At 41.9% G+C, this 13,242-nt stretch overlaps 1 protein-coding gene across 23 annotated transcripts in view; it reads left to right on the forward strand.

Moving 5' to 3' along the window:
• The window catches only part of Mark3 (microtubule affinity regulating kinase 3), an 89,248-nt gene that overhangs the window by 17,145 nt on the left and 58,861 nt on the right, over positions 1-13,242 (forward strand). For 17 of the 23 annotated variants that reach the window (XM_087552177.1, XM_087552178.1, XM_087552180.1 and 14 more), the window contains 2 exon segments: positions 867-1,058; positions 13,037-13,090. Coding sequence is in view for 17 of the 23 variants with exons in the window: in XM_087552182.1 (XP_087408308.1) it covers positions 867-1,058; positions 13,037-13,090 (246 nt within the window). In the remaining 6 variants the exon portion in view is untranslated. 23 annotated transcript variants of the gene reach the window in all.

Consider the following 13,242-nt stretch of genomic DNA (forward strand, 5'->3'; position numbering starts at 1 on the left):
TTTCTTTTTTTCGGAGCTGAGGACCAAACCCAGGGCCTTGTGCTTGCTAGGCAAGTGCTCTACTGCTGAGCTAAATCCCCAACCCCATGAAGCTGATTTTTAAAGTGAAAGAAAATGGATTGACTGTAACAAGGAATGGATTTCTCACTAATTGACTATTAGCCCCATTGTCATCGTTGAATGGTGACATTAACATTTCCTTCCTTCATAGGCTGTGTGAGCATTAGACATACAGATGCAGAGAATGAAGTTCTGTTTTACGTGGTAGTCTAGTCACCTATTCTGACAGTGGGTTTACATTGTAGAAATTCTTGAAAATGTCTACTACTCTTAACCTACCAAACTTTATTTATAGCTTAAACTGGCCTATTTTAACTTAAATTAGCCTACAGTTTTACAAAAATCACCTAAAACAAGCACAGTTCATAAGAAAGTGTTGTGTATCTTGGGTAATTTAATGAATACCTGTATCTCCCCCTCCCCCCATACAAAGGGCGACTTCACCGTGTGCTGTAGTCTTGAATGTCATGACCTATTGGTGTTTCCAAACTGTTATACTGGGTACCAGTGGCTCAGGAAAAAGTTGCAATGCAAAATTTGAAGTGCAGTTTTTCTAATAAATGTACTCTGGTAAATCGGAAAAATTATAAATTGGAATTGTCTCAGCTCTCAGAACACGGGATTGAACTATATAGCACTTGATAGGTTTCTTGTAACAGTCTCTTGATTTCCTCTTAAATTTATATCATGTCCTTTAGGATTCAATGAAAGCCTTAATGTTTTGTTTCTAACCACTAGATACTCCTAAAACTTGGCAGTACTGCATGTCCTCTCATTTCCTTGTTTTTGTGTACATTACGTTTCAGCACATTTCACATGGAGATGGGAGGCAAGAAGTCACCTCCCGCACCGGGCGCTCTGGAGCTCGGTGTAGAAACTCAATAGCTTCCTGTGCAGATGAACAGCCTCATATTGGAAACTACAGACTATTGAAAACAATCGGCAAGGGGAACTTTGCAAAAGTGAAATTGGCGAGACACATCCTCACAGGCAGAGAGGTAAATGCTTGTGCTTGCTTTTGTTGTGGTATTTGTTCTGCTAACCTTTTAAGGACCAGGATACATTATTAACAACTGGGGAGCTCATTCTGCTTTTCTTTTGCTGTAAATACACTAAGTGAATGATCTAACTTGAAAAATTAGTAGTGCTGTGCCTTTTTTCAGTGGAAAAAAAATCGATAAAATTGTCTTGAACTGCATGTACGCACTTCTGTATGTATATAAGCCCATAAGCTCATGTTACTTGCAGATCAATGGTCATCTGTATTTGCAGATTGATCCCACGAGTTTCCTTCCTTTTCTGAGGATTTCTGGCAGCCCATGTTTTCCAGGTTGTGCCAGAAGGCACATGCTTTCCCAGCTTTGTGATCATGGTTGTTTCCTTTCTTGCATTCCTTATCAGCGTTCATATGATGAAACCACAGAATTAACTTCCTTTTTGCGTCTTCTTGTGCGGTACAGAGCCTCTTTTCTGCTTTGACAGAGTTCTTGTATCTAGGTCTTGATACCTATTGTCTGCATGAAGTACTCTATCCTTCATTGTGGGATTACTTCTGAGAAGGAATTGGCACAGCCCTTTCCTCAAGCACCCCATCTCTCCCTTATCAGAGGGTGTATCTATACTGGTTGGTTTGTCTTTCCCTCTGATACTCTGATGGTAAATGCTATATGTAAGGAAGTGGTTGGTACTTGTTATATGCATAATAAATACAGGTCAGAGGACTGACTATAATTGTGTGATTGAAAGATGCTTTTTAAAAAGATGTTCTGGTTGTGTGTGGTGGTGCACACCCAACGTTGGTCCTGACACTTGGAAGGCAGAGGCAATAGGATCTCTTGAGTTCAAGGCTAACCTGGTGTACAAGTTCCAGGACAGCCAGGGCTACACACAGAAACCCTTTCTCAAAAACAAAAAAAAAAAAACAACAAATTAGTAAACCTTCTAACTACAACCGGTTCAGGAATTCAGTGGCTGTCTGTACCTCTTAGAGGCAGTTACTCACTTGACCGATAACATTTAAATGCAGCCAGATGGCAAACAGAACAGAGCCCATGAGTGTTTGCATTCACACAGAGAGTGATCAGGACACTGGTCAGGGCACATGGCATACTTCTAGCACCCACTGCGGAGAGAGTAGAGACGGAGAAGCCGGTGACAAGAGCCACTTCTTTTCTCCTTTTCTTTGGCGCTGGCTGGCTTGGAACTTGTTCTGTACACAGGCTGGCCTCAGCTCACAGACATCTACCCACCTCTGCCTCCCAAGTGCTGAGGTCAAAGCTGTGCACCACCATGCCCAGCATGAGCCCTGTGGTTTGACAGACCTCTGCCATGTGCCCTTTAGCTCTTCTAGATTTTGTTTTTGCTGGAACTTGAAAAAGGTTGGGATGCCCTGTTTACCCTAACTAGAATCTCTCCCTCTCCCCTCCCCTTCCCCTCCCCCTCTCCTCCCCCTCCCCTCTCCCTCCCTCCCCCTCTCCCCCTCTCCTCCTCTTCCCCTTTTTCCTTCTCCCCCATTTCCCTCCCCCTCCCCCTGTCCCACTCCCTCTTCTCTTCTCTTCTCTTCTCTTCTCTTCTCTTCTCTTCTCTTCTCTTCTCTTCTCTTCTCTTCTCTTCTCTTCTCTTTCTTCTCAAAACAGGGTTTCTCTGTGCAGCCTGGCTATCCTGGAACTCACTGTATAGACCAGACTAGACTTCAACTCAGAGATCTGCCTGCCTCTGCCTTTGTGCTGGGATTAAAGACATGTGCCAACAAGATGATAACAAGTTCTTGACATAACAAGTTAGTACCCACCAGTCCCAGGTGTTTGCTCTAGTTTCCTGAGGTCAGAGGTTAACAAGACAGACCAACAATGTTTGCAGTGGTCTGCTGTGCTTGCTTTTAGTGTAGTCGTTCTCTAGAAGGTGACCATAGTGACTTAAGGTTTTTCTCGGTTTTCAAAAACTTGAGTCAAACTTACTTTTCGCCTTCTCCTTTCTATTGTACGTATGACCAGAATCATATATGTAAACATTATACAAGTTATTATGTAGAAAGCAAAATTTTGTTTTTTAAAAAAATTTCTCTATTCCAAGAGAATTTCTACAGTTTTTATATACACATTAACTTTTGGCTTAACAAAATAGACTTATGGGCATAATAGTGATCTCTATTATTTGGCTATTTTTTTTTTTAAATAGCATTAATTCTTTTTTTCTTTTCTTTTTTTTTTTTTTTTTTTTTTTTTTTTTTCTTTTTTTCGGAGCTGGGGGCCGAACCCAGGGCCTATCCCCAACCCCTTTTATTTCCTTTTTATACCCTTTATTTTTTTAAAATTGCATTTAGTGTGTATATGTGTGTGCATTAGTACATATGTCATTATTCACATGTAGAAGATGACAACTTGTGATAGTTATTTTCCCCCTCTTCCACCACAATTTTGGGGATTAGAATTAGCAGACCAAAGTGTCTTTGCCCACCGAACCATCTCACCAGTCCTCATTTATTATTTATTTGTTCTTTTAAAGTATTAGTGATTTAAAAATCTTTATGTTTTTGTTGTCTGTTAGATCTGGGGTGTGTGTTTGTGTGTGTGTGTATGTCAGAGACAGAGACAGAGAGAGACAGAGACAGAGAGAGTAATTGACTATACCCCTAATTGGAACTTGTTATGTGGACCAAGCTATCCTCCTGCTTCTGTCTTCTAAGTACTTCTAGAAACTTTTGGTTTCTAGATTATTTTTTAAAAATGTTATTTGGGGGGCTGGAGAGATGGCTCAGCGGTTAAGAGCACCCAACTGCTCTTCCAAAGGTCATGAGTTCAATTCCCAGCAACCACATGGTGGCTCACAACCATCTGTAAAGAGATCCGATACCCTCTTCTGGTGTATCTGAAGACAGCTACAATGTATTTATATATAATAAATAAATAAATCTTTAAAAAAAATGTTATTTGGGGATGGAGAGGTAGCTCAGTGGTTCAGAGCATGGACTATTCTCCAGAGAGCCCAAGCTTGAGTCCCAGCATCTTGTCAGGTCACTTAAACTCTAGGCTAGAGCCTCCATGGGCACCGTGACGCATGTGCACATACTTAATACAGGAAAACTTAAATTAATAAAACTTAAATCTTTAAAAAAAATTGACAGTTGTGGTGGCACATACCTTTAGTCCCAGCACTCAGGAGGCAGAGGCAGGTAGATCTCTGAGTTTGAGGGCAACCTGGTCTACAGAGTGAGTTCCAGGACAGCTAGGGCTACACAGAGAGACTCTGTCTTGGGAAAAAAAATATTAGAGAGAGAGAGAGAGAGAGAGAGAGAGAGAGAGAGAGAGAGAGAGAGAGAGAGTGTCTGTGTCTGTCTTTGTACGTATGTGGTCACAAGGGGTCACATTTCTTATTTGTATGGATGCCTTTTTGCAGTCTGGCTGTCTCTGCTATCTTTTTAAGAGGTGGGTTGTGTCACGTGTATAGGGTCTGGCCACTAAGCTTGCTATTGGCAGGTGTATGGAATAAGACCCCCTGATACTTGTCTCTGTCTCTTCTCTGGGTATATTACATTCATCTGGGTAGGGATCCTCTCTCTCCTGCCTGGAGCAGGGTTGGAGGACAGTATTGTCCCAGTCACCACTAATTCCTCAGGTTCTGTTTCCATGCCTCACTCCTGTCCCATGCTAAACTCATTAATCTTGGACCCAGGGCCTTACTGGTCTCCAGTCTTTGTGGTTCTCCTTTATGCTTAGAGTCTCCTAGCCTTTCTTAGTAATATTAGCCAGTGGCGTTTTCTTTCTGTGTAATTTCCTCTGCTTCTTGTCCATTCTGTCAGAAAACTTTTGAAATCTTTCTCATGTTTTGTCTTTTTAACATGTGCCTTTACATCTCTTCCTGTTAGTGCTAGACCTTCCTACTTAACTGGGGTGGTGCACTCTCCTCTCCTGTGTCCTGTCCCTCACAGAGGAGACTGAGTGTAACCTCATTTACTTTTAGCCTCTAATTCTTACCTGTTTATTTCATTAGCAGTTCTGGAGATTGAACCCACAGTATTGTGTATTCTAGACACTTTACCTTAGCCTCTGATTCTAAATACTTACAAACATTTACTGTCGGTTCCAACAATGGTCCTGTGGCACACTAAACTCCTGAGGCTTTTCTTTTCCCCTCCCCTACCCTCCTCTGCCCTCCCCTGCCCTCCCCTGGTCTTTAAGACAGAGTTTCTCTCTGTATTCCTAGCTGTCCTGGAACTCATTAAGTAGACCACGCTGGTCTCTAACTCACAGAGATCCACCTGCCTCTGACTCCTGAATGCTGAGATTAAAGGTGCATGCCACCACCACAGCCCGACTGGATTCTTTTTTTTTTTTTTTTTTTTCTCCCTCATGAGGACTGTGCTAACAAGTTTTTAGGAATTTTTCACAGGCTAATCTTTTAAAAAATAATTTTTATATTTGTCTATAGACTGTATCCAAATACATGTTTTTGAGGAACTTTTTTGTATCTTATGTCCTTCTGAATTTTCTCATTTGAGAAATTCCCCAAATGCCTTTATTCACACTGGGTTATTGCTGTTGATAGTTGCTATGTTCTGGAGGTAACATTTAAGAAAATTAAATAAGCCGGGTGTGGCGGTTTACACTTTAATCCCAGCAAGGGGAATAGAGGTGGGCAGACACAAGCACTGTTAGTTTGAGGCTGGCTAGGACTATACAGTGAGACCTTGTCTCAAAAAAGCAACCAACAAGGAAGCTAGTATATTATAATAAAGCTATTGGGTGTTACTATATAACAGTTTTAGGAAAAACAACTTTATAATACAAGTTATGGGGGAATATTGTTTTAATTTTCTGTTTATGGTTCTATTTTTAACTTTTCATTTATTTTAATTATACATGTTTATATGTGCCTGCTTGTTTGTAGGTTGGAAGAGGGAATTGGATACCCTGGGGCTGGAGATACTCTAAGTGGTTGGTGCTACCTGTTGTAGGTGCTAGGAATTGAACCTGGCTCCTTCACAAGAGAGAGCACCAGGTGCTCCTTACCGGAGTCATTTCTGCAGCCCTTATGTTTATGTTTAATTTTGTGTGATGCGTATTATCTGTGGCAGTCTCTGTACACATGAGTGCATGTGCCCTTTGAGACACAACATTGGTTTCTTGGAGCTGTTGTTTCAGGTGGCTGTCAGCTGTGAGTTGGAGAACTGAACTCCGGTTCTTTGCAAGAGCAGTTTGTGCTCTTAGCAGCTGGGCCATCTCTTCAGTCCACATTTTTACCTTTTCCCCAGGTACCTCTACATTGAGACCCAATAGAGATTTGCTAAATTTTAGTCTTTTCTGCATTGTTTGGTCGAAGGGTGTGAAGAGATAGGTAGTTAAAAAGAAAGGAATGCTGGGCTGGCAGCAGTGGCAGGAGCCTTTGATCCCAGCGCTTGGAAGGCAGAAGTGGGCAGGTCTGAGTTCTGGGACAGCCAGGGCTACACCAAGAACTCGGAGGGGGAGGGTGCCTTCATGTTATTATGCATGGTTCTTTGACGCTGTTGTAGAATTCAGCATAGAGGTTTTTTTTTTAAGGTGGAAGGAGTGATTAATTGTATTTTTATTAAAAATAACTATACAAAGATGGACAGAAAGTTAATATTCAGAATAATTTACTTCAGTTGAATATACATTGTAGCAGATTTGGAAGCAGCAACCAAAGATTGAAAGACCTTGCTTTAGAATAGTGTATGTAATGAAAAGCGAAAGCTGGCAGGATGCTTTTAGTATATTCTGGAAGTGCAGGGACAAAAGCCATGTCCTTGCTGCTTTTTTATTTTTTATTTGTGTTTTTTTTTGGTGGGCCAGGGCACTGTGTAGTCCTGGCATGGGCCTTAAGTTCAACATTGACCAATAACACATAGAAACAAATGCCAGTGCCCTGAAGAGGGGCTCAAGTAAATAAGCCGTGACTCGGCAGGCTGAGACAGGAGCATGGTTAATTGAAGGCAGCTTGAGTTGTAAGTGCTGTTCATTCACTATCAGGTCAGAGAAGAGAGCCACGTGTGATCAGTACGTAATTTAACCACACATCACATTGTGGCCACAGGGAAACTTTGCATCCAGTGATGGTACTAGATTTTGTCTGTAGTGTCTAGTTTCACTGCCAACAGGAATTGTGCCATGGGTTCACATATGCCCTCATTCTCTAGTCATGGAGACTGCCACACTGCTTGTGGATTTTGTTACTGTATCTGAAATAGTATGTTTGCATTCTTGGCTTGTTTTCCATGTTTAGATATTGTCTAAGGGCTTTCTAGAGTTATTGTTTACTTAAACTATTTTTCTCCCTCGAATCAGGGTTTCTCTGTGTAGCCCTAGCTGTCCTAGAACTCTTCGTAGACCAGGCTAGCCTTAAACCCAGAGCTTTGACTGTCTCTACTTCCTGAGTGCTGGGATTAAAGGCATGTGCCACCATGCCTGGTGGGTTTTTTTCCCCTTGTGACATTCTTGCATGCTATTATATTTTATTAAGTTGTTGTAACTAAAAAGCTTTGGGTCTTTTGCAAGAGCATCAAACGCTCTTAACAGCATAGCCATGTCTTCAGCTCCTGAAGTTTTCTTTTGTGACCACCTGCTGTCATTATTTGGTTTGTACCCACCATGGACTAAAGTATGTCCTCAGATTCATTTGTTGAAGTCCTGACCTATATTTTGATGACAGGTTCTTTTTCATGGAAGTAAGCCTCAATCAGTAGTAGTTGTGTTTTTGTAAAAAGAGACAACAGAGAATCATTTCTGTTTTTCTGTCTTCCCTCACTGTGGTGCCTGAGAAGTCACAGTGAGAAGCCCTCAGCAGAACCTCCCTGCTGGCACTTTGATTTGGAATGTCACCCTAGAAGAGAGGGAATGAATTTCTAGTGCTTAAGCTGCAGTCATTGGTGTTTATTATGTCAGCCTAAGTAGACTAGTATTCAGACTGTTGGGAGCTTAAGGCATTTAAAGTTTTTTTTTTTTTTTTTTTTTTTTTTTTGGTTCTTTTTTTCAAAGCTGGGGACCGAACCCAGGGCCTTGCGCTTCCTAGGTAAGCGCTCTACCACTGAGCTAAATCCCCAGCCCCCCCTTATTTATTTTTTATTACATGTCTGTGTATGCTATCAGTGTAGTTTTGTGCTGATGAGTGTAGGTACCCAAGAAAATCAGAGACAATGGATTCAGCTACACCCAGATTGCAGATGGTTGTCCGCTGCTAAACTTGGTTGCTGGGAGTTGACTGGACCCAGGCCCTCTGCAACTACATACATTTGACTTCTCTTTTAATAGTTATGGATGCTTTAACACCTTTCAGGGTCAACATGTTAGGTCTTTTGGTCAGGAGGTAGAAGGTAGCACTTTTCTCCGGAGCATTTGCCTGACCTGTCCTGCTGCATGAGCATCTTTATTTCTGCTTTCAGACTGTCACTCTGCTTCTGGCGTCAGAGTTAACTAAATAAAACTTCCCAGAACTTGATACAGGATGTGACAGGCACAGTCTTCTTCCCTTACCTAGGGATCATTTGTGGCTTATTTTGTACCACTCTTCCCCAAACCCCACCCACCTCTTGAGAATGAATTGTAACCTCCCCTCTAGCCTTGACCTGTCTGATTCACCACAGTGATCATACCCTGTAGCTGCCCTTTCTTCCTGATCTCAAGGTTGCACTGCTGTCTAACTCTCCAGGGTCCAGGTCTGAGCCAACGTTTATCTGGTGTTTGAGTCAACCCAATGTGGAGAAAGAGACTGAGAGTTTCCTCATTGGTTTCCTTGCTGTGTGTATATGTGAAATGATATCTTCCACAGCAGCTTTGAGGACTTTCATATATTGTAGTGGAGCTGTGCACAACATATTTGACCTTTTTTGAAAAGCAGTCCCTGATGGCTCAGGAGTTAAGAGCAGAGGCTGTGCAGGGAAGTGATCCCAGTACTCAGGAGGCAGAGGCAGGCAGATCTCTTGTGAGTTCGAGGACAGCCTGGTCTACAAAGTGAGTTCCAGGACAGCCAAGGCTACACAGAGAAACTCTGTCTCATAAAGCCCCAAGCCCCCCAGAAACCCACAAACAAAGCAGTTCCTTAATATAAAATATATAAGAAGAGAACTAGGACAGACTCTATAGAATAGGAAGGTGTCATTTGCAGCCAGAAGAAATTAGCAATTGAGAAGAACAGTATTAAGCTTAGAAACCAGGTTTCAGAAGAGAGTGGGAAAAATGCCTCCAAACTGCCAGATTTGCCCTGAGAATGCAGACGATGGTCAGAAAGAAAGAAACTCCAAATACACCACATAAAAATGCTTATGAAAATAGTTTGGGGGCTCAGTGGTTAAGTGTACTGCACTGTCTGTTTTTCCAAAGGACCCAGGTTCAGTTCCCAGCACTCACATGGTAGCTCACAACTGTCTCTAACTCCACTTCAGGGGATCCGACACCGTCACACAGACACACAAAGGCAAATAGCACCAGTGCACGTAAAACTAAATATAAGTCATAAAAAAAGAACAAATTTGAAGAAAACTCTACTTTAAAATACATTTAGTATGCTGGAGATCATGTTTTCTCATTGTCCTATCTCCATTTTAATGTATCTTTGGTTGCTTATCATGAGTGTTCAAGGCCTTAGATCAGCTCAACAAACTTACGTACCATGTTCTTTGTGTGACAAAACTTTTCCTGGGGAGACATTACACAAAAATCTCACCCCAGATAGAGAGCTCATAACAAACCAAAGTACATCCCACCACAGTCCAGCTTTGTGAATTCTAAGTCTTATTTGGGTTATGTGCAGGAATGGAGGTGAGGGGTTACTTCCAGGAACAGAAATGACTCTGCCATATCACTAAAGCCACCCTAGTGTTGGTCTCAGTTCACAGGTTTGGGAACCTGGAGCACACTGTAAACCTGGAGTTGCAGGCCGCCCAACAGGTTGGAGAGTGTCCTGTGGTGCCTGCCTCAGCTGGTCTTCCCCCAGCTGGTCTGTCTCAAGAGTCTTCTTTGAAGCTAAACTCCATTTATCTGAGAAGACTCTTCAGGTGTTTGTTTTGTTTTTCAAAATAGGGTTTCTCTGTGTTTCTCTGGCTGGCTTTACTCTCAGGTTTATTGTTTACTCTGGCAAGGAGGGGCCTCGTGAATCTGGTCAGTTTCCAGGACTTCCTGAAGTTATTTTGAGTTGTTTATCCCCCTGCTTGAAGGGGCTTCATTATGTCGGGGAGGAAACTGTCTAACCCCAGAACTGTGAAGATGAATCAATAATCTAGCTCTTTCCCAGAGGAGATATGTAGAGGTAATATTTGAATATCCCACCAGCAAATACCTTTTCTCTTGTTTAAATTTAAATTTATATTTCCCAAATGTGGAGCTAGTGTTTTGACTTTTTTATAAGTGCACGCACATACATTCTCCACATTTTTCTCCATTCTGTGTTGCCTTGAAGCAGATGGGGTGGTCTTTTCACACTGGAGTCAGATGCTACCGTGTTTCTTCTTGGTCCTGGAGGCGAATCAGTTCACAGGAAACAGTAATTTGTTTTAGACCAAGTTCAGCAGTCTTTAAAAATAATGTTGTGTTTCGGCTCTCTGTGGGTAAAGGTTCCTATGTTTTTGCCTCATCAGATAATCTGAATTTAAACCCTGGAACCCACATAATGGAAAGAGAGAATTGACATCAGACAGTTGTCATTGGTGGCATGCGTGTCTGCACACACACAGTAGACAGACAGGCAGACAGGCAGGCAGGCAGGCAAATTTTTGTTTTTTGGTTTGAAGACAGGGTTTCTTTGTGTAACCTTGAAACTTGTTCTGAAGACCAGACTGACCTCGAACTCAGAGATCTGCTTCTGCCTCCCAAGTGCTGGAATTAAAGGTGTGAGTTACCAAGCCAGGCACAAAAATACATCTTAAAAACAATTTTTGTACTGTTTGTACCACTTACTTTTAAAATTTTCACACGAATATAAAGTAGGATTTCCCACAGGCCATATGATAACATTGTATCACAACAGATGGAGCACACCAGAAGCTGGCACACACCTTTCATCCTAGCACTCGGGGCAGAGGCAAGCAGAGTTCTGTGAAGTCAAAGCCAGCCTGGTCTACAGAGCTCTACAGTGAGACCCTGTTTTAAAAACAGAAGGAGTTCCATTAAGTAGGCTTTGGTAACACAATGGGTTTATTGTTATTTTGTAATGAATGGGTAGATGCTTGCTTTTATAATTTTTTGTTTTCATTTATGATGTGGTAAATATTGTCAGATACAGCCCAGACTTAGGGTCATCAATAATCCTTAAGAAAGATGTAAAGGCACCACGAAGTATGAGACTTTTCATTGGCATGGAAAGTCTCCAAGTTCCTGTCCCAGGCTCTGCTTTCTTGAGAGGGGTTACAGGACCTGAGTTCTCCAGCACGCACAGTGGGAAGTGGGCTCTCCTGCATCCTATAAGGCAGTCTGTGACTAGTCCTGACTAGTCTGCAGTAAGTGGGAAGCTGAGTTCAGTCCAAACGCTACTCATAGCTAATCCTTTTCTTCATAAGTTTTTAAGTTCCTCTTCCCTTCCTTTCTTGTTACTGGGTATCAATCAAAACCCAAGCCTTATGCATGGTATGAAACTGTTCTTTTTTTTTTTTTTTTTGGAGCTGGGGACCGAACCCAGGGCCTTGCACTTGCTAGGCCAGCGCTCTACCACTGAGCTAAATCCCCAACATGAGCATGTTCTTTTTTTTTTTTTTTTTGGTTCTTTTTTTTCGGAGCTGGGGACCGAACCCAGGGCCTTGCGCTTCCTAGGTAAGCGCTCTACCACTGAGCTAAATCCCCAGCCCCGAGCATGTTCTTAACACAGGGCTTTTCTCCCAGCGGTCTTAATGCAGCAGGTGATAAGCTTACCAGGTGAGGATACTCACTCATCCACTTTCTGAGCATTAGTGAAACCGATTCCCTCCCTGTTCAGTACGAAATGCGTATTATAGGGTTGGGGATTTAGTTCAGTGATAGAGCACTTAAGGCCCTGGGTTCCGTCCTCAGCTGGGGGAGGGGGGGAAGAAATGCGTATTATTAGAAGCTGTAGTTTCTCCCTGTGCTAGTGGGTTTTTATTTTTGTTTTCCTCTTAAATACTATTCGCCAATATATGTTCTTGGTGAACAAAAGTTGCCAGGTGACATCTTTATTGTTTATGTTTTGCATGGTTTGTCTGGAGCTTTTCCTAACAGTCTTAGGGCTTCCCTTTGTTCTTTGAGACAGGTTCCTGGTGTGTTCCTCAGGTTGGTCTTGAACTTTACTCACCTTAAGTCTCCTTGGCATCAGAATGGATGCCTGTGTCTTACCAGACTTTCTGTCTGGAGTGGGTTTCTTGCTGTTGCTAGATGTTTTCAGATTCAGCACCAACTTCATTGCTTTCGAAAGCTTTATGTGCAAGACACTCCAACATGGCTTTTAGGCTGAATATTCCTTTCAGGTTTCTGCCCTGGGATTCCAAAGTCTGTGAAATTAGTTTCTGTAAATAGCAAAGTAGGGATGGGAGGCAAGGTCAGTAGCAGAACGCTGGCTTATCATGAACAGGATTCTGTCTAGTCAGCGCACTACCCCCAAAGGAAAGAGATTTGCTACACTGTGTATAGTTTTTGAGGTATTCATTCTGTAGTTTTTTGAGGGAAGAACAGAGTAGATAATTTCATCTTCTATGTAAGTAACAAGTATAAAAATGTTATATCGTGGGGCTGGGGATTTAGCTCAGTGGTAGAGCGCTTACCTAGGAAGCGCAAGGCCCTGGGTTCGGTCCCCAGCTCCGAAAAAAAGAACCCAAAAAAAAAAAAATGTTATATCGTTTGCATAATCATGAGTTGTTCTTAATAATCATATAATAGTCCTTGGAAGTTGTAATTGCTTTGATTAGAGATTTGCTTTTTTGATTGCTTTTTAACAATGCCATATGTATGAGAATTTACAAAACTGTTACTGGTTAGTCTATAATTAGCAAGTTCTGAAAATGTGTAAATACTTTTTTTTCTAGGTTGCAATAAAGATAATTGACAAAACTCAGTTGAATCCAACAAGTCTACAGAAGGTATGTTGATTTAGTATTTAATATTATAAAAAAATGTTGTTTGAATTGCTGTATACTTTGCCTCTTAAATCTTTTAACTGTCAGTAGTCAGTGCAACAAAGCTGCTGTTCCTCCAGGGAGTGAGGCTTGCTGGGCGGGATACTATTGCATGC

The sequence above is a fragment of the Rattus norvegicus genome, chromosome 6 (assembly GCF_021556685.1).
Source record: "Rattus norvegicus strain SHRSP/BbbUtx chromosome 6, alternate assembly SHRSP_T2T, whole genome shotgun sequence".
Classification (NCBI taxonomy): Eukaryota; Metazoa; Chordata; class Mammalia; order Rodentia; family Muridae; genus Rattus; species Rattus norvegicus.